Source organism: Cetorhinus maximus, chromosome 7, assembly GCF_964194155.1.
Source record: "Cetorhinus maximus chromosome 7, sCetMax3.hap1.1, whole genome shotgun sequence".
In the NCBI taxonomy this organism is placed as follows: domain Eukaryota; kingdom Metazoa; phylum Chordata; class Chondrichthyes; order Lamniformes; family Cetorhinidae; genus Cetorhinus; species Cetorhinus maximus.
Window position 1 is genome coordinate 143,056,554 of NC_135885.1, and position 22,295 is coordinate 143,078,848.

At 41.6% G+C, this 22,295-nt stretch overlaps 2 protein-coding genes across 3 annotated transcripts in view; one reads left to right on the forward strand and one right to left on the reverse strand.

Annotated features, from left to right (window-relative positions):
• The window catches only part of ubac2 (UBA domain containing 2), a 211,731-nt gene that overhangs the window by 26,211 nt on the left and 163,225 nt on the right, over positions 1 to 22,295 (forward strand). The window lies entirely within an intron of this gene.
• gpr18 (G protein-coupled receptor 18) lies at positions 1,697 to 5,358 on the reverse strand. Its single transcript, XM_078544900.1, has 2 exons — positions 5,226 to 5,358; positions 1,697 to 3,025 (listed from the first exon to the last, which is right to left on the reverse strand). Exon 2 carries the CDS (start codon positions 2,991 to 2,993, stop codon positions 2,013 to 2,015), a length of 981 nt encoding a protein of 326 aa, XP_078401026.1. The 5' UTR covers positions 2,994 to 3,025; positions 5,226 to 5,358; the 3' UTR covers positions 1,697 to 2,012.

The window sequence follows — 22,295 nt, forward strand, 5'->3', positions numbered from 1 at the left end:
AAAAACAATTTTGAGTGCTGCATATTTGCAAAATGTACCATAAGTGTCAAGTGTCAATTTAGCTGTATCGCACTTCCCCTGTTTAATCATGTTGCAAATGGGATCTTTGTTACAATAACATGTTCAGCATTTTTCACTTTTGTGAAACAGCAGCCAAAATGTTCTGAAACAAGAACAAAAAATGCTGGAAAAACTCAGCAGGTCTAACAGCATCTGTGGAGAGAGAAACAGAGTTAACATTCCGAGTCCGTATAACTCTTCTTTAGAGCTAAATAGAAGTAAAAATGTGGTGAAGTTTATACTGTTTAAGCCCCCCTTGGCAGGGAGGTGGTGGGAAAAAAGATCGAAAATAGGATAAAAGGTGGGGATAAAACAATGAATAAAAATGAAAATAAATAAAAATAAATGGATAAAAAATAAAAATAAAAATGTCCCCTCCCTGCCACCCCACCCCCACTAGGGCCATCTGTCACTTGTTCAGGTTGTTCTTTCCAGAGTGCTTACCCTTGTCCGGCTATTATCACATTCTGATTTCTATCCTTAATGCCACCATCAGCACCTCCTTTAGCCAGTACCACCACTGTTAATAACCCTTTGACATTTTGATTATGACATCTTTGTCAATCTCTCCTTTGCCTCCACCTATCGCTGGCCTTCTATCCAGCTTCACCTGCTCCACCGCCCCTCTGCCCTTTAAACAATATAAATTTCACCACATTTTTACTTTTCTTTAGCTCTGAAGAAGTCATACAGACTCATAGAGTCGTAGAGGTCTACAACACAGAAAAAGGCCCTTCGGCCCATCGAGTCCATTCCAGTCAAACAAGTACCTAACTATTCTGATCCCATTTTCCAGCACTAGACCAAATGTTAACTCTGTTTTCCTCCCCACAGATGCTGTTAGACTTTCTGAGCTTTCCCAGCATTTTTTGTTTTTGTTTCAGATTTCCAGCATCAGCAGTATTTTGCCTTTAGCCAAAATTTTCTGTTTGTTTGTTTAATATTCACCACAGTTCACACAAAATTGCTGGTTATCAAGGTCCCAGTGATCATGAGATCAAAAATAAATATGGTTGGCAAAGGCCATTTAGCCCATCTATCCAGGTAGACCCTACAGCAAACCCTTTTAACAATGTGATAATTATTAATGCACTGCCAAAGAATCTCTCCAGCTCAGAAAGGAAGCAGTTTAAACTGTGGAGTCTCATTTCTTCTCGAGGTTGAAAAACTTTAAATAAAAAAAGCTACTTTTGCTCTCTGTCTCTCTGAATCTAATCTCCCTTTCCCTCTCTTTATTTCACTTTTTGTTCCTGATTTGACTCTAATTCACCTGATTTCCTTCTTCATTGTTCCTCTTTTTTTCTCAATCCTTAAATTATATTGGTTAAGGAGGTAGACTGTTCGTTCAATCATTCACTGAGGTCCCAGATGCCCTGTTGCCCTCACCGCACCATTACCAGTTCAAACTTCTGGCAAATAATTAGGTGAGAAGTTTTCGAGCTTGAAAGGTAAGTGGTGAAGTCTAACTAAGTGGGCATGTAGCAAGCTGGCCCAACCCGCTAAATTTTTGGCTCATTTGTTCAAGGTGAGAACTGAACAGAGCAATGTACAGGTTCAGTATAACCTCTTCTTCACTTGATGATCGAGTAACGTGATGCCAAATGGTTAAATTACAAAGAGGCATTATTTCATTACCAAATATTCAAGGGCTGTGTAAGCATTTATTCAGCTTAGATTTATGAGAGCAGTTTTACAGAGCATTCTATAAAATTACATTTGCCTGGAGACCTGATTAACTTTCTTCCCTCTATGAACGCCATCAGAACAGGTAAATTGGTCATTCTTGTGTCTGTCTGTGTGATGCCAATGCAGCTACTGCATTTACGTAGGCACTCCTCTTCAAAAGCATTTCATTGTGCAGCGTACTTTGAGATAACTGAATGTGACAGGACAACGCATAAATGCAAGTATTTGCCATTTTCTTTTTTTTTGGTTAAAAGGCCATTCATCATTTACATATCACTGATGTTGATGTTGCTTAGTGAACGGAAGCTTCCAGTTCTAAAGCTTTTCCGTCGCACGCTCCGTAGATAGTTCCGGTAGTAGATGACGCTGATGACTCTGGCCTGAAAGTGCTTTGACACTATATAATACAGGATCATGTCAAGGCAAGTGCTGAGGTTCATCAGGAACGTAGTGAAGGCAGCCCAGGCATTGAAATCAGTGTGGCCGCTTTGTAACAGTAATAAAACAAAACAGATGTGATAGGGAACGAAGCAAACCAGCACTTGAATAATGAGCGTCACGATTATTTTAATGGATTTTTCTTTAGTTTTTGGCTTCAGTTTAGACGTTTTTCCTTTAAGGAGATTGTTGATGATGATGCAGTAACAGCCTATCATGATGAAAAGGGGCAGGAGGAAAAAGAAAATCACCCGGATAAAGTTCACACTGTTGGCTTCCTTCAAGTGAATGGTGTCCAGCATTTTTAGGCAGGTTGTGAAGTTTGAGACCTTGTCGGGGTCATTCTTTGAAAACATAAATGGCAGAACAGACACGATGGTCATTATCCAGATTCCGATGCAGCTTGCTGCAGCTTTGCCGATGTGGCGCAGTTCCTTGCTGTGTTTGGGTTGGACCACTGCCATGTAACGGTCAACACTGATGAAGGCTAAAAGCCACAGAGCAATGCTGGGGTAAAATATGGTGAGGGTAGCATTGATGCGGCAGAAGACATCACCAAAGGGCCAGTAATTCTTCCCGTAGTAAATCATACGGAAAGGCAGCAGTATTATGAAAATGAGGTCCAGCAGAGCAACATTTGTCATATATATGTTCACAGATGTGCCTTTTTTGGTGGTGCAGCTGAAGACCCAGATTGCAGTCACATTTACAGCCAGCCCGATTATGAAAACAATGCTGTAAAAGATAATCGCCCCTATTCTGAACTCCGGGGGCTGCAGGTCCGAGAGGTTGCTGTTCTGTATTTGCATTTTAAAAATACTGATTTGAGACTTTCATAACCCTGGAACATAGGTGTGTGAATAAAAAAAAATTAATGTTCAATAAATAATTATTTTTCACATAGAATGCACAGCCTTGAAAACAGCCCATTTGACCCAACTGGTCCATGCTGGCCTTCATGCTCAACGTGAGCCTCTTTCCAATCCTCTTCAACTAAGTACATACATACAAACATGCATACATACGAATTAGGAGCAGGAGTAGGCTATATGGCCTGCTCTGCCATTGGGTAAGATCATAGCTGATCTGCTTATGGCCTCAATACCACTATCCTGCCTACTCCCGATTTGATTCTGTTGTTAGTCTTGAGTCTTGTCTACCTCTGCATGACCCTGCCTCTACCACTCTCTGGGGAAGAGAATTCCACAACTCATGAACCCCTGAGAGAAGAAAATTTCTCCTCATTTTTGTCTTATTTTCAAACTGTGTCCCTTAATCCTAGTCCCTTCCACAAGGGGAAGCATTCTTTCAGCGTCTTTCTGTCAAGCCCCCTCATGATCTTATATATTCAATAAGATCACCTCTCATTCTTCTAAACTCCAATGGAATTTCCTTTCCTTTCCTCACAAGGTTATGTGGAGTGTCTGTGGACATCATCGTGTCGGCCAATGAGTTGGAGGTGAGGGCGGGTCTTACAGCAGGATTCATAGCAAACAGTCTATTTGGCAACAGAGTCTGTTCAAGAAGAGTGTGCAGCAAGCGGAACATATGACAGAAACTTCGGCAAAGCCTCTCATTAAACACAACAACTTGCTTTTACGCTGCCGACCCATGTTGTTTTTGGTGGATTTAATTTAAAGTCTTCAAACTCATGACCAAAACTGCAGCAAAGTCTCCCGATAAAAGCAAGATTATTTCTCTAACAAAATACAGTGGTGGATAGTTATAAAATGCAAATGATTTGCTTAAAATAAATCCCAGTTACTTACAGCAGTGAGCCTTCAGCTGTGATTGAGGGTGGGGGATGGGGGGGGGAGATTACCCAATCATCTCCATCTTGGCTGGCAATATGCAGCTGTTTTCATGGGCAAAGTTTGTGGACTTGAGACTTGGAAATGCAGCTTGATGTACTTTTCAGTGTGGGACCTTATCCGTGTTGATTAAATAGTCAGAAGGTTGGCGGGTGGAGGGAGGGAGGTGTGGGTGTGCGCTAGCTTTAGTTTTAGACTCCAAATCGCCCACTGGAAAATGTTATTAGCCATGAATTGGTTGCCAAATTTTCTGACACACGGTAGCTGCTGCCGAATTGAACCTTGCTGAGAGTTTCTGCATAGGGGGGCTGAGTTAACTTTGGAAGAGATAAGAATTGTGAACCTAACTTTGGTTCATCATTAAACTGGGTAGTCAGCAGTTGGCTGAAAATTGAATTAAGCATGCAGAACAGAACAAAAATACATTGATATAAGCTTAATTTTGATCTTATCAATTAGAGGGTGTGACAGTGCTTCATGTAAAAAAAAAACAATAGTTAAGCTTTTATACAATGCAACCACAAGTGAACCAGATTGATTTAAGATATTAGATATGTTGGTTCTCCGTAGCGTTGCTTGGTTTATGCAGTGAGTTGAGCAGTCGCTTGATTCTTAACATGTACGTTATCTGCTTTTGTATAGCGATGTTAATTGTTAATTAAACTAAGGATATAAATGAAAACCCATTCACTGGAGAGAATGTAAACTCTTCCGTAGAAAATATTGGATTGAGTTTGAGTGCCGCTTTGCTGCTCTTGGAATTAGACATCACAGAAGGAGGTCATTCAGCCCATCGTGCCTGTGCTAGCTCTTTGAGAGAGCTATTCAGTTCTTGCCACAATTTAATTGTTGACGTGTGGATAATTGAAGAAGTGAAATTTCAGGGACGAGACCAAACTACAAATTTAACAGTTGCTGTAATCTGATATAATTAATCTTACTGTCACTTTTACAGGTTGGTATATCTGGGACTGACTATTGCAGTCTGCAGCATTTGCTTTTTGAAGGCCTGATTTAAAAATGTGGACTTCATTATACCTGTGTAAAAACTTGGTGAAAGTTAAATGCTGTGCAGCTTGAGGCCCTTACAGTAAGGCAGAGTGTAGTGTTAGTCTGTATCTCTTCTATGTACTATTTTCCCAAAGGTAGAATTGACTAATTAAGTTTTAGAGTAGTTTTAAACAAATTGTTCCACATGAAAATTTAGTAATGCTTTAGACATAATCTTACCTTAATTGGACTGCCTCAGACAGCGAAATGTCCAGAAGTCATATTTGAACAAGTAGCTGAATGTAAAGGAAATATGTGTTTCCCCTTGATCTCGTAGCTGTTTCACTAGCTTCTAAAATTGAACTGAAGTGATTGTGAATTGATGCGTTTGTAATAGAGCGGAAGTCATGTCACCACTGGTGCGATTGAGCCTAACATCAGTTCTGTAGGGAACTATGCAGCTTCTTTCAAGATTAGTTGTACAGACAAGCCTTCCTCATGATCGACTTGATGAAGGTCTTTCGATTCTACCCTGTGGCTTTTAGTTTTTTGTATCTCTTTCATGCTGTTATTGTAATGGTGTCAAAATGCTGAATATACTAAACAAGGTTGGTTTTGGAAAGTTTGCTTCTTGTTTCACAAAGAGTAATCACTTACCCAAGGAAGCTATTTAATAATAACTCTCAGATATTCATTTGAATTGCAATGGATTTATTGAGAATTGTACTTTGCCATTTTCCTCATGAGTTGTAGGAAATTAAAAAGAAAAAGAAAACAGTTTCAAAATGTTAAAATCTTGATTGCATATATAGATAAGATTCTTTATTAGCAAGTTAAAAACCACACTGTCAACAGGAAATGTGCTTAATAGGAACTTAGTGCATTTAAAATTTCCACAGAGACTCAAACAGCCTTTAAGATATTTTGGTAATTTTCTACGTCAGGAATAATTTAAGTAGAGACAAATGTTTGAAACTGACAAAACTTAAAACAATTTCCCCTCAATGTTAGGTGTCAAGTTAATGAACTTGACATTTAACGTTCTGGGGTACAGAGGGACCTGGGTGTCCTGGTACGTGAATCACAATAAGTTAGTATGTAGGCATAGTAAGTGATTAGGAAGACAAATGGAATGTCATTATTTATTTCAAGAGGAATGGAACATAAAAATAGGGAAGTTTTGCTACAGCTGTATAGGGCCTTAGTGAGATCACATCTGAGTACTGTGTACAGTTTGGAGTTTGATCTCCTTACTCAAATAAGGATATAATTGCATTAGAAGCAGATCAGAGAAGGTTGAACTGACTGACTCCTGGCAAGAAGGGTTATCTTATGAGGAAAGGTTGAACAGGTTGGGCTTATATCTGTTATAGTTTAAAAGAATGAGAGGTGATCTTATTGAAACGTATAAGATTCTAAGGGGACTTGGACAGTTTGGGTGCTGAGAGTATGTTTCCACTTATGGGCAAGACTAGAACTAGGGGACAAATTTTAAAAATAAGGGGCTGTCCATTTAAGATGGAGGTGAGGAGATTTTTTTTCTCTGAGGGCTGTTAGCCTTGTGGAATTCTCTTCCCCAGAGAGCAATGGCGGCTGGGTCATTGAATATATTCAAAGCTGAGTTAGATAGACTCTTGATAGGCAAGGCAGTCAAGTATTATGGGGGGGCAAACAGGAAAATGAAGTTGAGGCCACATTCAGATCAACCATGATCTTATCAAATGGCAGAGCAGACCCAAAGGGCCAAATGACCTACTCCTGCTCCTAATTCATATGTTCTGGTGGTCCTGTTGAATAATGTGCTTAACTTTTGCCGATGGAGCAAGTTTTTAGGGTTTCTTTGCAGGTGAGATAATGAAGCTTCAGGGCTGGTGCAGGAACTTGGCTTTTGACCTTTTGGACTTTGTGTAGCATCAGCTTCTACCAGCAAAATGATTAAAAACGGAAGTATTCCTTTCAGTTCTGTTTTCTCCATCTGTTAAGTATATGGGGATAACGTTCAGTTTTTAAAACTTATTTATTCTTGGGATGCGAGTGTCGCTGGCAAGGCCAACATTTACTGCCCATCCCCAGTTGCCCTTGAAAAGGTGGTGGTGAGCTGCTGCCTTGAACCTCTGCAGTCCCTGTGGCGTAGATACATGCACAGTGCTGTTAGGGAGGGAGTTGCAGGATTTTGATCCCACAACAGTGAAGGAATGGCAATATAATTCTAAGTCAGGATGGTCTGTGACTTGGAGAACTTGCAGATGGTGCTGTTGTTAAGAAATAGCAGCAGGAGTAGACCATTTGGGTCCTCGTGACTGCCCTGCCAATCAATACGATCATGGCTGATCATCGGCCTTAACTCCACTTTCCTGCCCACTCCCCAAACCCTTGATTCCCGGAGAGACCAGGAACCTGTTTATCTCAGCCTTAAATGTATTCAACGACTGACCATCCACAACGCTCTGTGGTAGAGAATTTCAAAGATTCACAGCCCTTTGAGTGAAGAAATTTCCCTTCATCTCAGTCCAAAATGCTCTCGTATGCTGAGACCGTTACCCCACGTTCTAGATCCCTCAGTCAGGGGAAACATCCCGTCAGTGTCTGCCCTATCGTGCTCCATCTGTCCTTGTTTTTCTAGGTGATAGAAGTCGCGGGTTTGGAATGTGCTGCTGAAGGAGCCTTGGGGAGTTGCTGAAGTGCATTTGTAGATGGTACACACTACTACTACTGTGCATTGGTGGTGGAGGGAGTTAATGTTTAAGGTAGTGGATGTGCTGATGAAGTGGACTGCTTTGTCCTGGATGGTGTCAAGCTTCTTAATGTTTTTGGAGCTGGACTCATTCAGGCAGGTGGAGAGTATTTCATCACACTCCTCCTCACTTGTACGTTGTAGATGGGAGAAAGGCTTTCAGGAGTCAGGAGATGAGTCACTTGCCACTAAGGCTCTGGTCCGCTCTTGTAGGCACAGTGTTTGTTTGCTGGTCCAGTTAAGTTTTCGGTCAATGGTGACCCTCAGGATTTTAATGGTGGGAGATTTGACGATTGTAATGTAATTCAATTTCAAGAGGAGGTCTTTAGACTTTCACTTTTTGGAGATGGCCATTCCCTGGCACTAATGTGGTGGCGCATATGTCATCTGCCACTTATAAGTTCGAGCTTGGATGTTGTCCAGGCCTTCTGCATGTGGAACAGACTGCTTCATTATGTGAGGAATTACGATTGGACCTGAATGCTGTGCAATCATCTCTTAACATTTCCACTTCTGAGCTTATAATGGAAGAAAGGCTGTCGATGAAGCAGCTGACAATTGGCCAAGAACTCCTACAGCAATGACCTGGAATTGAGATGATTGGCTTCCATAACCATGGCCATCTTCCTTTGTGCTAGGTATGACTCCAGCCAGTGGAGAGTTTTTACCCAATTCTCATTGACTTCAATTTTGCTTGGGCTTCTTGGTGCCATGCTTGATCAGATGTAGTCATTCTCACCTCACCTTTGGAATCCAGCTTTTTTGCCCATGTTTGGACCAAGGCTATGATGACACCCGGAGCTAAGTGGTTCTGGCAAAGCCCAAACTGAACTGGTGAGCAGGTTGCTGGTGAATTTAGTGCTATTTGATAGCACCGTTGACAACACCTTCCAACTCCTTGCTAATTGTTGAGAGTTGGTTGATGGTATGGTAATTGACTGGGTTGGATTTGTCCTGCTTTTTGTGTAGAGGACACAATTTTCCACATTGTCAGGTCGATGTCAGTGTTGTAGCTATACTAAGCAGCTTGGCTAGGGGTGTGGCTAGTTCTGGAGCACAAGTCTTCAGTACCACTGCCAGGATGTTGTCGAGGCCCACAGATTTTGCTGTATCACGTGCACAGCTTTTTCTTGATATCACATGGAGTGAACTTAATTGGCTGAAGAATGGCATTTATGATGTTGGAGACCTCAGGAGGAGGGTGAGATGAACCGTCTGCTCACTGCTTCTGGCTGAATGGTTTGAAGAATGGTTTGCAAATAATGACTATTATATAATCATACAGAAAAACTCTAACATCTATTTTGTCCCTCACACCAAGTCCCGTTCCCCTATCACCCTGTTTGGTCACTGACCTACATTGGGTCCCAGTCAAGCAACGCCTTGATCTTAAAATTCTCATCCACGCTTTCAAAACCTTTCATGACCTTGCCCCTCCCTATCTCTGTAATCTCCTCCGGCCCCACAAACCTCTCAGATCTCTGTGCTCACCTAATTCTGGCCTCTTATGTTTTCTTGATTTTCATCACTTTAGCTGCCTGGATCCTAAGCTCTGGAATTCCCTCCCTAAACCTTTCTGCATCTCCACCCCTCTTCCTTTAAGATCCTTGTTAAAACCTACTTCTTTGACTGAACTTTTGGTCACCTGACCTAACATCACAATATGTGACTCTGTTGTTGCAGCACAGAAGAGGCCCATTTGTCCCATTGTATCTGTGTTTGCTCTCTGAAAGAGCTAACCAGTTAGTCCCACTCTCTCTGTTCTTTACCCATAACCCCGCAAATCTTTCCTTTTTCAAGTATTTATCCAATCCCCTATTGAAAGTTATTATTGAATCTGCATCCACCGACCTTTCAGGCAGCGCATTCTAGGTCAAAACAACTCGCTGCATAAAATGTATTCTCCTCAGCTCACCCTCTGGTTTCTGTAGACCCTATCGAAAGTGAGTCTGGGGAATTAATAATGGAAAATAAGGAGATGGCAGATAAATTGAACAGGTATTTTGCATCTGCTTCTTCTCTATAGAGGATACAAGTAACATCCCAGAAATGAAGAAATGGAAGGGACGGAGGAACTCAAGAAAATTACAATAACAGGGAAGTGATACCGAGCAAATTGTTGGAGCTATGGGCTGACCAAGCCCCTGGGTCTTAAAAGAAGTGGCTAGTGAGATGGTTGATGTGTTGGTTTTAATTTTCCAAAATTCCCTAGATTCGGGTAATGTTTCATTAGATTGGAAAATGAAGAATTTAATTCCTTTATTCAAAAAGAGAGGGAGACAAAAAACAGGAAATTACAGGTCATTTAGCTTAACATCTGTCATAGGGGAAATGTTAGAAGCTATTATTAAAGCCGTTATAGTAGGGCACTTTGATAAATTCAAGGTAATCAGGGTCAACATGATTTTTGTGCGAGGGAAATCATTTTACCAATCTATTGGAGTTAATTGAAGACGTAACATGTGCTGTAGTTCAAGATGGATGGACCATACTTTGATGTGGCACCTTACGGAAATCTAAGATTACTGCAGAAAATAAAATCTCATGGTGTAAGGGGTAACATATTGGCATGGGTAGAAGATTGGCTAGCTAACCAGAAACAGAGAGTAAGCATAAATGAGTCATTTTCTGGTTGGCAAGATGCAACGAGAGGTGTGACATAGGGATCAGTGCTGGTGCCTCAACTTTTTACAGTTTATATAAATGACTTGGGTGAAAGGGCCGAAGGTATGTTTGCTAAATTTGCTGATGATACGATGGTAGGAAAGTAAGTTGTGAAGAGGACATAAGGCTACAAAGAAATATAGATAGGTTAAGTAAGTGGCAAAGACCTGGCAAACAGAGTGTAATGTGGGGAAATGTGAAATTGTCCATTTTGGCAGGAAGAGTAAAAAAGAAGCATATTATCTAAATGGTGAGAGATTGCAGAGCTCTGAGATGCAGAGGGATCTGGGTGTCCTAGTGCATGAATTGCAAAAAGTTAGTATGCAGGTACAGCAAGTAATTAGGAAAACTAATAAAATGTTATTTTATATATATATATGTATATGTGTATATATATGTATAGGGGAATTGAATACATAAGTAGAGAGGTTGTGCTTCAGTTATGCAGGACATTGGTGAGACCACATCTGGAGTACTGTGTACAGTATTGGCTGCCTTATTTAAGGAAGGATATAAATGTGTTGGAAGCAGTTCAGGGAAGGTTTACAAGGCTAATATCTGGAATGGGAAGGACATAAGAACATAAGAAATAGGAACAGGAGTGGACCATTCAGCCCCTCGAGCCTGCTCCACCGTTCAATAAGATCATGGCTGATCTTCTTGTGTTTCGATTTCCACATTCCCGTTTAATCCTGATTACCTTAGATTCTTGTTAGGCAAGGGAATCTATCTACCTCTGCCTTAAAAATGTTCAATGACCCCGCCTCCTCCACCTTCTGAGGCAGAGAGTTCCAAAGTTGCACATCCCTCAGAGAAAAAAATTTACCTTGTCTCTGTCCTAAAAGGGCAACCCCTAATTTTAAAACAGTGTCCCCTAGTTCTGGACTCACCTACAAGAGGAAACATCCTTTTGACGTCCATCTTGTCAAGGCCGTTCAGGACCTTGTATTCTTCAATCAAACTACCCCTCACTCTTCTAAACTCCAGTGGAAACAAGCCCATCCTGTTCAACCTTTCCTCACAAGACAACCCACTCGTTCCAGTTATCAATCTAGTAAACCACCTTTGAATCGCCTCCAATGCATTTACATCCTTCCTTAAATAAGGAGACAAAACTGCGCACACTATTCGAGGTGCGATGTTACCAATGCCTTGTATAACTGAAGCATAACATCCTTACTTTTATGTTCAATCCCTCTCGCAATAAAGGATAGCATTCCATTAGCCTTAATTACTGCTGTGAGGACTTATGAGGAAAGGTTGGACAGACTAGGCTTGTATCTGCTGGAGTTTAGAAGAGTAAGAGGGGACTTGATCGAAACATATAAGATTCTGAGGGGTCTTGACCGGGTGGATGTGGAGAGCATGTTTCTTCTCATTGAAGAATCTAGAACTAGGGGTCACCATTTAAAAATAGGGGATCGCCCATTTAAGACAGATGAGAAATTTTTTCTCTGAAGGTGGTGAGTCTTTGGAACTCTCTTCCTCAAAAGGCAGTGGAAGCAGGGTCTTTAAATATTTTGAGGCAGAGCTAGATAGATTCTTGATAAGTGTTAGGACGTGGCAGATGATGTGTGCAAGGCAGGCCAAATCCACAAGAGAAATTTGGAAGTGCTATTACAACAGTTTTGCAATTCGTATTTATTACGAGAAAATGCGTGCACTGAATTCAGCAGTAATGAGTCCACCAAGACCTTTACAGATTTTAAAAATTAAGTTAAAATATTTATTAACAAAATAAAAGATTTCAAGCACATGCAAAAGACTACAATTACTTACTACTCTAACAACTCCTTAAATTCCTAATTAACCTGACTCCCAGTTACACACCCCCTTTAAGCAACAGTCCAGAATAGATTTTAGATTTAAAAACAAAACCAACAGGTTAACACAGTACCCACTTGACAGTGAAATTCCAAATGGCTTTCTCTAACTTCAGTTACAGGTCACAGCCGCCTTATGCACAAATGGCTGGAGGCTTCTTGAAAGTTGTTTCACACACTCCTGTTAGATCTTACATGGCCCTCACCTCACATAGCCTTTCATTCTCCTTTATATATGTTTCTCTCTCTTTAATATATAAATTCTATTGTTCCATATGTCTTTGGAACGGTACCTCTCCCATAATATAAAACTTCCATGTTGCAAATATTGTCAGTAACCTTTGGGAAAAATAAACACACTCCTTAGCCTTGCTTATCTGACTAGTTGTAAACAGACTATCATCCCTTTGATATCCAAACAATCCCTTCACTTATCTAAAAATGCAAATTCCCTTCACACCTTACACGCTAAGCCAACATCCATGTTTACTCATAGCATTTCAAGCACTTTTCTACACCTAGCTTCTTTTGATAATCCCAAGCATGCAGTCCACCTGACTCCAAATGTAATTAAATCACCCAGACAAGACTAACTATACTCTCACCCATAAACCTACTTTACAATAAACCAGAAAAATATTATGAAAATTATTATACTTTCATAACAATAAGCAAGCGAGTGAAAGATTATTGGGGGTAGGTGGGAATGTGAAATTGAGGCCAGAATCAGAACAGCCATGATCTTATTGAGTGGTGAAGCAGACTTGCGGGGCCAAGTGGTCTACTCCTGCTCCTAATTGGTATGTTTGTATGTTTTGCCAATTATCTTAAATCTGTGTCCTCTGATTACCGACCCTCCTGCCAGTGGGAAAAATTTCTCCCTATCTGCCCTATTAAAGCCTCATAATTTGGAACACCTCTATTAAATTTCCTCTTAACCTTCTCTGCTCTAAGGAGAACAGTCCCATCTTCTCCAGTGTCTCCCTACTGCCATTCTGGGAAAGCTGCTCTGCACCATCCCAAATTTCTCAATATCCTTCCCAAAGTGTGGTGCCCAGAATAGGCCACCACATGCCAAATGAGGCCTAACCAATGATTTGCTGTATTGCATGTGACAACCAATTTTTAAGCATAGCTTCCTAGCTTTTGTACTGTATGGTGTTGTTTATAAAGTCAAGAATGCCATATGCTTTTGTAAGTTTTCTCAACTTGTCCTGCCATCCCAACGATTGTATGCATAGATCCCCAGACCTCTCTGTTTCTATATACCCTCTAAAATTGTATAATTCTTTGGAAATTACTCAAATTACTTCCCCATCCAACAGTTATCACTTCACACTACTCTGCATTAAATTAGATCTGCCAATTTTACAGTCAAAATATAAAAGGTACCCACAGCCGTCACCTGAATGATGAGTAAGGCATCTTGCTGCAACTGCAAATGAGTGAACATATCATCAGAACAACCACATGGATGAACAAAGGATCAGATTCCCTAAGCTCTTATGAAGAAATGCTGCCTGCTCTTTCTATTGATGGTCACTGACCTGTTTTCAGACTGTATACCGCTGCAGTAATTGGTTTATAACCTCCCTGTAATGGGGATGCTTTGATAAGTCATACTGTGAACCTGCACTACATTAATTCCCAATTCCAGAGAGGTGCTGCGCAATCATGTTGCTGGGTGCAACCCCCTGCCTCTTGGGTTATTGAAAATTATCACATGTAGATGACTAAATGGTCACCCAGCACATCTGGAGTCTGGATGGGGAAGGCAGAGCCAGTCGCTGAGGCAGGATCTGTGTGCAGGTGGGAAGTATGGGAGAGCTTGGGATGCAACTAGCCTGGTTGACCACTAACATCACCCCAGCCTCACCCTGTTTCCCTACCCATCCCCATCCTTGCCCTGAGGTAAAGTGGGATTCAGCTAGAAGCCGAGGCTTTACTCTTTCCAGGTAAGTTCCTAGGACTATCCCCAAAGCTATTGACTGTCTCTGGGCTCTACTCCTGTTCACAATGCCTTATAAAGACCTGCCTTTTTCAGATGTTGCACTGCTTCTGCTGATAGCTTTCAATTCACTTTCCAGTGACTTCACTATATTGCATGTGCACTGTGATGTGCCAATTTGAGAATGGTATGCCACCATATATTTCTGGGTAAAGAAAAGGAATACTTTTGTCTTCACAATGGCAGACTCCTTGAAACCTTCTCATAGATCCCTGAGGGAGCTACAGACCCTGGGTTGTGAGCCTCTGCCTTCAAACACATCCTTATTCCTGATGATACTAGTATTCCATGCAACCTCCTATCAATAATGGTCTTTATCTCTTACAACCATCTGTTTTGTTACCTAATCCAAGACAACACAGAGACACTATCTGGCCTCCCTAAAATCATAAGATAACCAGAATGTTTCATTTGCTTCAAATACTCCAAGGACATGCTTGACTAGACAAAGAATCACATAATGGTTACAGCACAGAAGGAGGCTGTTATGACCGATACAGTTGGTGAAACGGAATTTTTTAAAAATCCCAGAGGGAAACTTTAAACAACTGTCATAACCTATAATTTTAAGTAAATGCAACTGTAAATTCAGGAATCAGATCACCAGTTCTCGAGGTTTTACATTAAACTAAATGAAACATTTTATTAATTTACACAGGTTAAATATATATACACATGACTACAAATTACTACTATCATAACTTTTAACAAATTCCCAAGCTAATCTCCATTAAGGCTTCAGCAACCCATAGACTTAGCCAAACACCAGGCAAAGCATTTTCACCTTCTGAAATCAAAATGAGGTTCTTTTCACTTTGGTTCCCGTGGAGACATTTGGAGGCTTGCAGCTGCCTTTTGATCTCACATTGCCTCTGCTCTGCACACCCGATAACTGCTAAAGTTATACCTATCACTCCTGTTGAATGTTAATTTTCATTGTATCAACAACCTCTGAACTAAACCTCTCTAACAATGGAACCCCTTTCATAGTACCAATTTTATTTGTAATATAAACATATTGCTTGGTAGCTGCTAGATAGGCGTCAGTTTTCACCCCACTTCTTGAATGCTCTATTCAAAAAATGCACGCTATCTCTCTTACATGTCAAAACTAATACACATCAAGGCACCCAGACTAGCTGGTTTTAATCGAATTAAGACACACCCACAGACTAAACCTCTATTTTAAAAGAAAAATGTTTTCCAAAATATTATATACATTAATAGCTTCATGACAGAGGCCATTCGAAGGTTTCAATCTTTGGCTGCCGCATTCAACCGCGATGTTTGTATCTGAAGACTTATTCTAAAATGGAAGTCTGCAAAACCATTTTGCCTGTAGCTCAACTCATCTTAAAAGTGGCCTCTGACAGTGCCGCATTCCCTCAATATTGCCCATCCAAAAGTGCAACACTCCCTCAGTACTGACCCTCTGACAGTGCAACACTCCCTCAGTACTGACCCTCCGAAAGTGCAACACTCCCTCAGTACTGACCCTCTGACAGTGCAGCATTCCCTCAGTACCGTACCCCTGACAGTGCAGCACTCCCTCAATGTTGCCGCTCCGACAGTGCAGCGCTCCCTCGGTACTTCCCTTCGATAGTGCCACTGTCCCTCAGCACTGACCCTCTGACAGCGCAGCGTTCCCTCAACACTGACCTTCCAGCGGTGTTGCTCTCCCTCAATTGTACTGGGAGTGCCAGCCTAGATATTTGTGCTCCTGTCTCTGTTGGTCTTGAACCCCAACCTTAGATTGCAGGTAAGGGTGCTACAGACTGAGCTGAGGTGGAAATTTACTTTGCTATCTTATTTTCCCCATGATCCTCCTCCTGTTCACAGTATCATAATATCTTTACAGCGCAGAAGGAGGCCATTCAGCCCATCGAACCTGCACTGGCTTTCTGAAAGAGCATACCGCCTAGTCTCACCCCCCCGCCTTATCCCCGTAACCTTGCACACTCACTCTTTTAAAGTAGCAATCCAATTCCTTTTTGAATATCTTGATTGAACCTGCCTCCACCACCCTTTCAGGAAGTTTATTCCAGACTCCAACCAACCACCCTCTGGGTGAAGAAAATTTTCCTCACATCACATTTACTCCTTTTGGCAATTATTTTGACTCTATGCCCTCTAGTTCTTGAAGTTCTCTTGAGTGGGAACAGTTTCTCACTATTTACCCTGTCCATACCCCTCAGGATCTTGAATACCACGATCAAGTCTCCTCTCAGCCGTCTTTTCTCCAAGGGAAACAGTCCCAACCTCTCCAATCTACCCTCATAGATCCAGTTCCTCATGCCGGGAATCATTCTTGTGTTAAAACGTGGATGTGGTTAAGACGAGGAATGTAATCATGGCTCATTTTTATGCCTTTTTCAGCCAAATTTGTTTGAGGTTCACATGATGCAACGTTAACACATTAGCACTAACCACCCATCGCCAAAAAGAAAATAAATTTGGTCAGCACCATGTTATTTTTAAACCAAGTGTGTATTTTCCTATACATGTCGATAGTACAAAGATCTACAGCAAAGGAGTGCAGGGCAAGAGACTTTATTCGGTGTTTTCCTAAAATCAATACTTTTTTTTAATACAGTGCTGGGTCCAAGGATGGCAGAATCCAATTGGAGTAAATTAAATTAAATTACAGTTTTAGGCACTAGCCTTGTTTTGACTGAGTGTGCTGAATTTTACGTGCCACTGGCAGGCGTGTTTCCTGCCAGGGGGGGCACATAAAATAGGGCGGATGCCTATCCCACCACCTTCCTGCTCACGAAGCTTACCCCCATAATGCGGGAGCAGGTGGGTGTCGAAATCGGCAGCCCGCCCGCAAAAATTAAGCGAGCAATTAAGGTTAATTAGGCTTGTTACCAAGCCAGTTGACCTTAGTAATATGCTGCCCATGCCACAAAACGTTTTGCGTGGGCAGCAGTGAGAGCTGGAAACCTGATTTTTACCTCAAGTGCTTAAAGGGCAGGAAGGAAGGAGGGTGTCACTTTTCGGGGGCTGCCCTTTGCTGATTGCGGGGCAGCCCTCTCTTCAGCTGACCCTCCCTCCCTTCCTAACCACTTAAACCCAGCCCTTGCCCCTCTCCCTAACCTATGCAAACCGCCCCCCTCGATCAAGACCCCGGACTTACCTGCTCCAGGGATCCATTTTCTTCTTTATCGGCAGCCCTGGCAGAGACCACTGACATCTCCCTGGCACTGCCGGGACTGATGGAGCTGCCAGCCAATTGGATTGACAGGCAGCTCCAAAGGGCGGGACCCCCCCCCCCACACACACACACACACACACACACACACACATTGAGAGGCAGAAGTCCCATTCGACCCTCGTTGGTCAGCCCCACAGTGCTTTCTGGCTGCAGGGCGAGTTGGCATGGAACGTGTCACTCCACGTCGACTTGGTTTCTTGGGGCTGGTGGGGGCCCCCTGTATTATTCAGCCCCTTCTGTGGGACGTCCTTTGCCTTTAGTTGGTCTCTGGAATACTGCTTTAAGTAGAAAATTGCAAAAATAATTTTTGTGTATAAACTTCAAGAGCCCAATTTTGCAAGTCTTATTGCACAGTACCCAAAAAAAATGAAGTTTATTTAAGTTACAACTTGGGTTGCAGTGATGCAAGACAAAAAAAATCATTTTTTAGAATTCTGATTGTATTTTTTGACAGAGAAAATGGTGCTCTTACTCCTCACTTCAGTCCTTCTTTTGGTTCATCTTCTACCTAATACACCTATCGTCTATAAAAACAAAAAACTACTGCGGATGCTGGAAATCCAAAACAAAAACAGAATTACCTGGAAAAACTCAGCAGGTCTGGCAGCATCGGCGGAGAAGAAAAGAGTTGACATTTCGAGTCCTCATGACCCTTCAACATGAGGACTTGACACGTCAACTCTTTTCTTCTCCGCCGATGCTGCCAGACCTGCTGAGTTTTTCCAGGTAATTCTGTTTTTGTCACCTATCGTCTATGTTCCGCACACCCCCCCACCCCCGCTGATACCCTACATACCATGAGCTTCCTGATACCTTAGTGAGTACATTCATTGTGTCCAATGTATCCATAGTTCAAATTCCAGACCTCCACATGTTCAGACCTCTCTAATAGAATCGAGAAGTATGGGGTGATACGCTTTGGTCCAAAGAACATGGAGAGACAATATAAAATAAAGGATACTATTCTAAAGCGTTTGTAGGAGCAGAGACCTTCGCGTACATATACATAAGTCATTAAAGATGGCAAGACAGTTCGAGAAAACTGTTACTGAAGCATACAGGATCCTAGGCTTCATTGATAGGGGCATAGAGTACAAGAGCAGGGAGGTTATGATGAACTGATATAAGACGCTGGTTAGACCTCAGCTGGAGTATTATGTACAGCCCTAGACGCCACACCATAGGAAGGATGTGAACAGATTGGAGAGAGTGCAGAAGAGGTTTACGAGAATGGTTCCAGGGATGAGACACTTCAGTTATGAGGAAAGATTGGAGAAGTTGGGACTGTTTTCCTTGGAGAGGAGAAGACTAAGAGGAGACTTGATAGAAGTTTTCAAAATCATGAGGTGCTTGGACAGAATAGATAGGGAGAAACTATTCCTGCTCGTAAACGGATCGAGAACCAGAGGGCACAGTTTTAAAGTGTTTTGCAAAAGGAGCAAAGGCGAGGTGAGATAAAAAAACCTTTTGATACAGTGAGTAGTTAGGGTTTGGAATGTACTGCCTGGAAGTGTAGTGGAGGCAGGTTCAATTGAGGCATTCAAGAGGGCATTGGATGATTATTTGCATAGAAACAATGTGCAGGGTTATGGAGAAAAGGCAGGAGATTGGCACTAAGTTAAAATGCTCAGAGAACTGGTGTAGACACAATGGGCAGAATGGCCTCCTCCTAAACCGTAACAAATCAGTGATTCTGAAGTATTTCTGAATCAGGAAGGGAAAATTCAGCTGGGATTCGCACCCCTGCTCGCTTAGATATCAGCATGGCTCAGCTGGAAGTCCTGTTGCCTTTGAGCATGGAGCTTGTAGGTTCAAATCCCACTCCAGAGAATTGAGTGCAAAATCCAGGCCAGGAATGAGGGAGTGCTGCACTCTCTTTGGTATTTTAGGAGGTCCTGCGGTCAAATTGTTTTAATGCAAGTTTGTCTCTCTCATTTCTTTCATTCCATTGATACCTGTTGACATCTCCCAGTGTATGAATGCTTAGTGTGGACCATGTTCACTTGCCAGTAATCCTGATGATACTCATGTTTGCTCAGGTGCTACTTGATCATGTTGCTGGACGCTTATAAAACTATAGTAAAAGTGACCACCTTTAGGAAAAATGAGGGGCGAAGGTGGTCATGGTTTGGGGAGGGAATGAAAAACTTTGATCTCTGCAGCTTATTTGCTTCCACATATGATCAGTATGTGCCAGTCATTAATATCCTTCTGCCCATACTTGACTCTCAAGTTGTAAATTTATTTTTCAGTGAAGGATGTCAGGTTAATTTTTGTATGAATAGCTATGATTTTGTGTTTGAATATTTTGTGAATAATAATGGAGATTTAGTGGTGGAGACTGGAACACTTTCTATCCACGGCTTGTTGTCAACCTCAAGCATTCCCAGTGCAGGCATAGTAAAGATTAATATAGGGTACATCTTACTTTGCTAGCAATTACTGAAGGTCAGAAATAAATACCTTACAGCATCAATGTGAGTATTCAAGGCCCACTGCAGAGACGTGAGCACAAAAATCTAGGCTGACACTTCGGTGCAGTACTGAGGGAGTGCTGTACAGTTGGAGGTACCGTCTTTCAGATAAGACATTAAATTGAAATTAACTTGGATTCAATTAATAAATCTGGAATATAAAGCTGGTCTCAGTGATGGCAATCATGACAACTATCATGGATTGTTGTAAAAACCTGAATGGTTCACTAATGTCCTATAGGGAAGGAAACCTGCCGTCCTTACCTGGTCTGGACTACATGTGACTCCAGACCCACAGGAATGTGCCTGACTCTTAAATGCCGTCTGAAATGGTCTAGCAAGCCACTCAGTTCAAGGGCACTTAGGGTTCGGCAACAAATGCTGACCTTGCCAGCGACACCCACACCCCATGAAAGAACAAAGAAAAAAACCTGAGGCCTCATTTGCCCTCGCAGGTGGATGTAAAAGATCCCGTGGCACTGTTCAAAAGAGCAGGGGAGTTTTCCTTGGTGTCCTGTCCAATATTTACCCCTCAATCAACATCACCAAAAAGAAAACAGATGATCTGGTCATTATCACATTGCTGTTTTTGGGAGCTTGCTGTGCGCATATTGGCTGCTGCATTTCCTACATTATAACAATGACCACATTTCAAAATGGACTGTAAAGCGCTTCGGGATGTCCTGAGATTGTGAAATACACTATTGAAATGCAAGTCTTTCTATTTTCTTCTCTGTTAGTGAATAATTTTGACTGAAGCAGTAAATTGACCTTTAGGAAAAAGTTTTTGTGAAGCAAGATTTTTCAAATCAAGGTGTAACGTTGATTTGCTAAGGAATTTTGCAGTGCAACTTTGGGCTGAAGCTGAGTGAGATATGTGTTTGTGTGTGGTGGTGGTGTGCTACATCCACTCGGATTCCGTGTTGCTGTGGCGATATGCACTTTCACATGCATGTTGTAGTCTGGAGCTATGGATAGTGAAGGTTGAGGCTCCAACATTCTTTCCATCACATGGCTGACCTGGAATATCTGCCACTCTTACCGCCTGCCATTGTCGCTTGTTGGAAGCATTTGCAGGTTGATACTCCACCTGTTTGGCCATCAAATCCTGGAATGGGACTTGAGCTCAGAGCTTTTGACTCAGAGGCAGGAACGCTCTCTGCTATGCCACAAGACCTCCTCGTGTTTGAGTAAGAGAGGGTCAGCTCTTATGAAGACGGTGCGTGCAGTCTACTCTTAATGTTCTTTTAAATTTAACTGATCTGTTATTTGAGCTCTTGTGTTATTTTGTTTAACTTCCTTACTTTGAATAGCCAGATGATTCAAAGGCATTTTGAGCAAAAAATTAACTTTCAACAAATAGGAACAGACAACATGTCCGAGCGTGAGATAATGGAAGACATGAATGCCTGAAAAATTTAAACAATTCCCTGATTCATAATCCTCCCAGCCCATGATAGACATTATCAAGAGTGTTCTGCACACAAGATATTAGGCATATGTTGATGTGACTTAACTATTGCTACCAAAATTCTTGTCTTCAAAGATATCGCACATTGTTAACGTTGCATAACTATTAATTATTGATGACTGAGAAATCCAAGAGTGCCCTCTGCTGGATTTTGAAATAAGTGATTCCAATGGCCTCGATCGAGACATGTTTTAAATGGTGACACACATCAGACATATCCCAACAGCTATGCTTGTGGCTAATATATTGATACACACACACCAAATCAGTTACTGGCATTGACTACCCAGGATTACACTTGAGAGGCTCTTTATTCAAAGTAAAGATGGTTGTCAGCAACCTTTATAGCCAATGTTAATGGTTGGCTGATTATGTTGTTAAAGATACACAGGTTGATGGGCGTTTTCTGATTAAGGACTGAGAGCACATGTAAAGAGAGTCAGATTCATTTGACCTTTTGTTAATTTGTTTATTTGTCCCCTTTTTCGAGCATATAAAGAGAGTCAGCTGGGACACTGGGTTAGCAGTTAGGAAGCAGAGATCTGTAATTCTGCATCCTGTGAATAAATCAACTAGCAAGGAAAAGATCTGCGGCTTGTTCATACTTCACCATCTGGTTTGAGTCCATTTAACACGCAGTGAGGAGGGAAGAATAATGATGGTGAAAAGTTACTTTACTAATACAAAGATTTACATATATCATACTCCATACATTTATTTAATATTTGTTATACAAGGTCTCTTTTGTTGCCAGAGGCATTTTCCAGCAATGCTGGAAGGGACAGAGTGTGTGAACGCCATATTGCATCAAAGAATCAATAAAGAGTAGGGAAAATTGACAATAGGGCAAACTTAAAGGCTTTGTATCTGAATGCGCGTAGCATTCAGAATAAAACTAATGAGTTAACAGCGCAAATAGAGA

What these genes read in the sequence shown, in the direction of transcription:
- gpr18 (XM_078544900.1), bottom strand. Translation starts at nt 2,993, where the DNA reads ATGCAAATACAGAACAGCAACCTCTCGGACCTGCAGCCCCCGGAGTTC.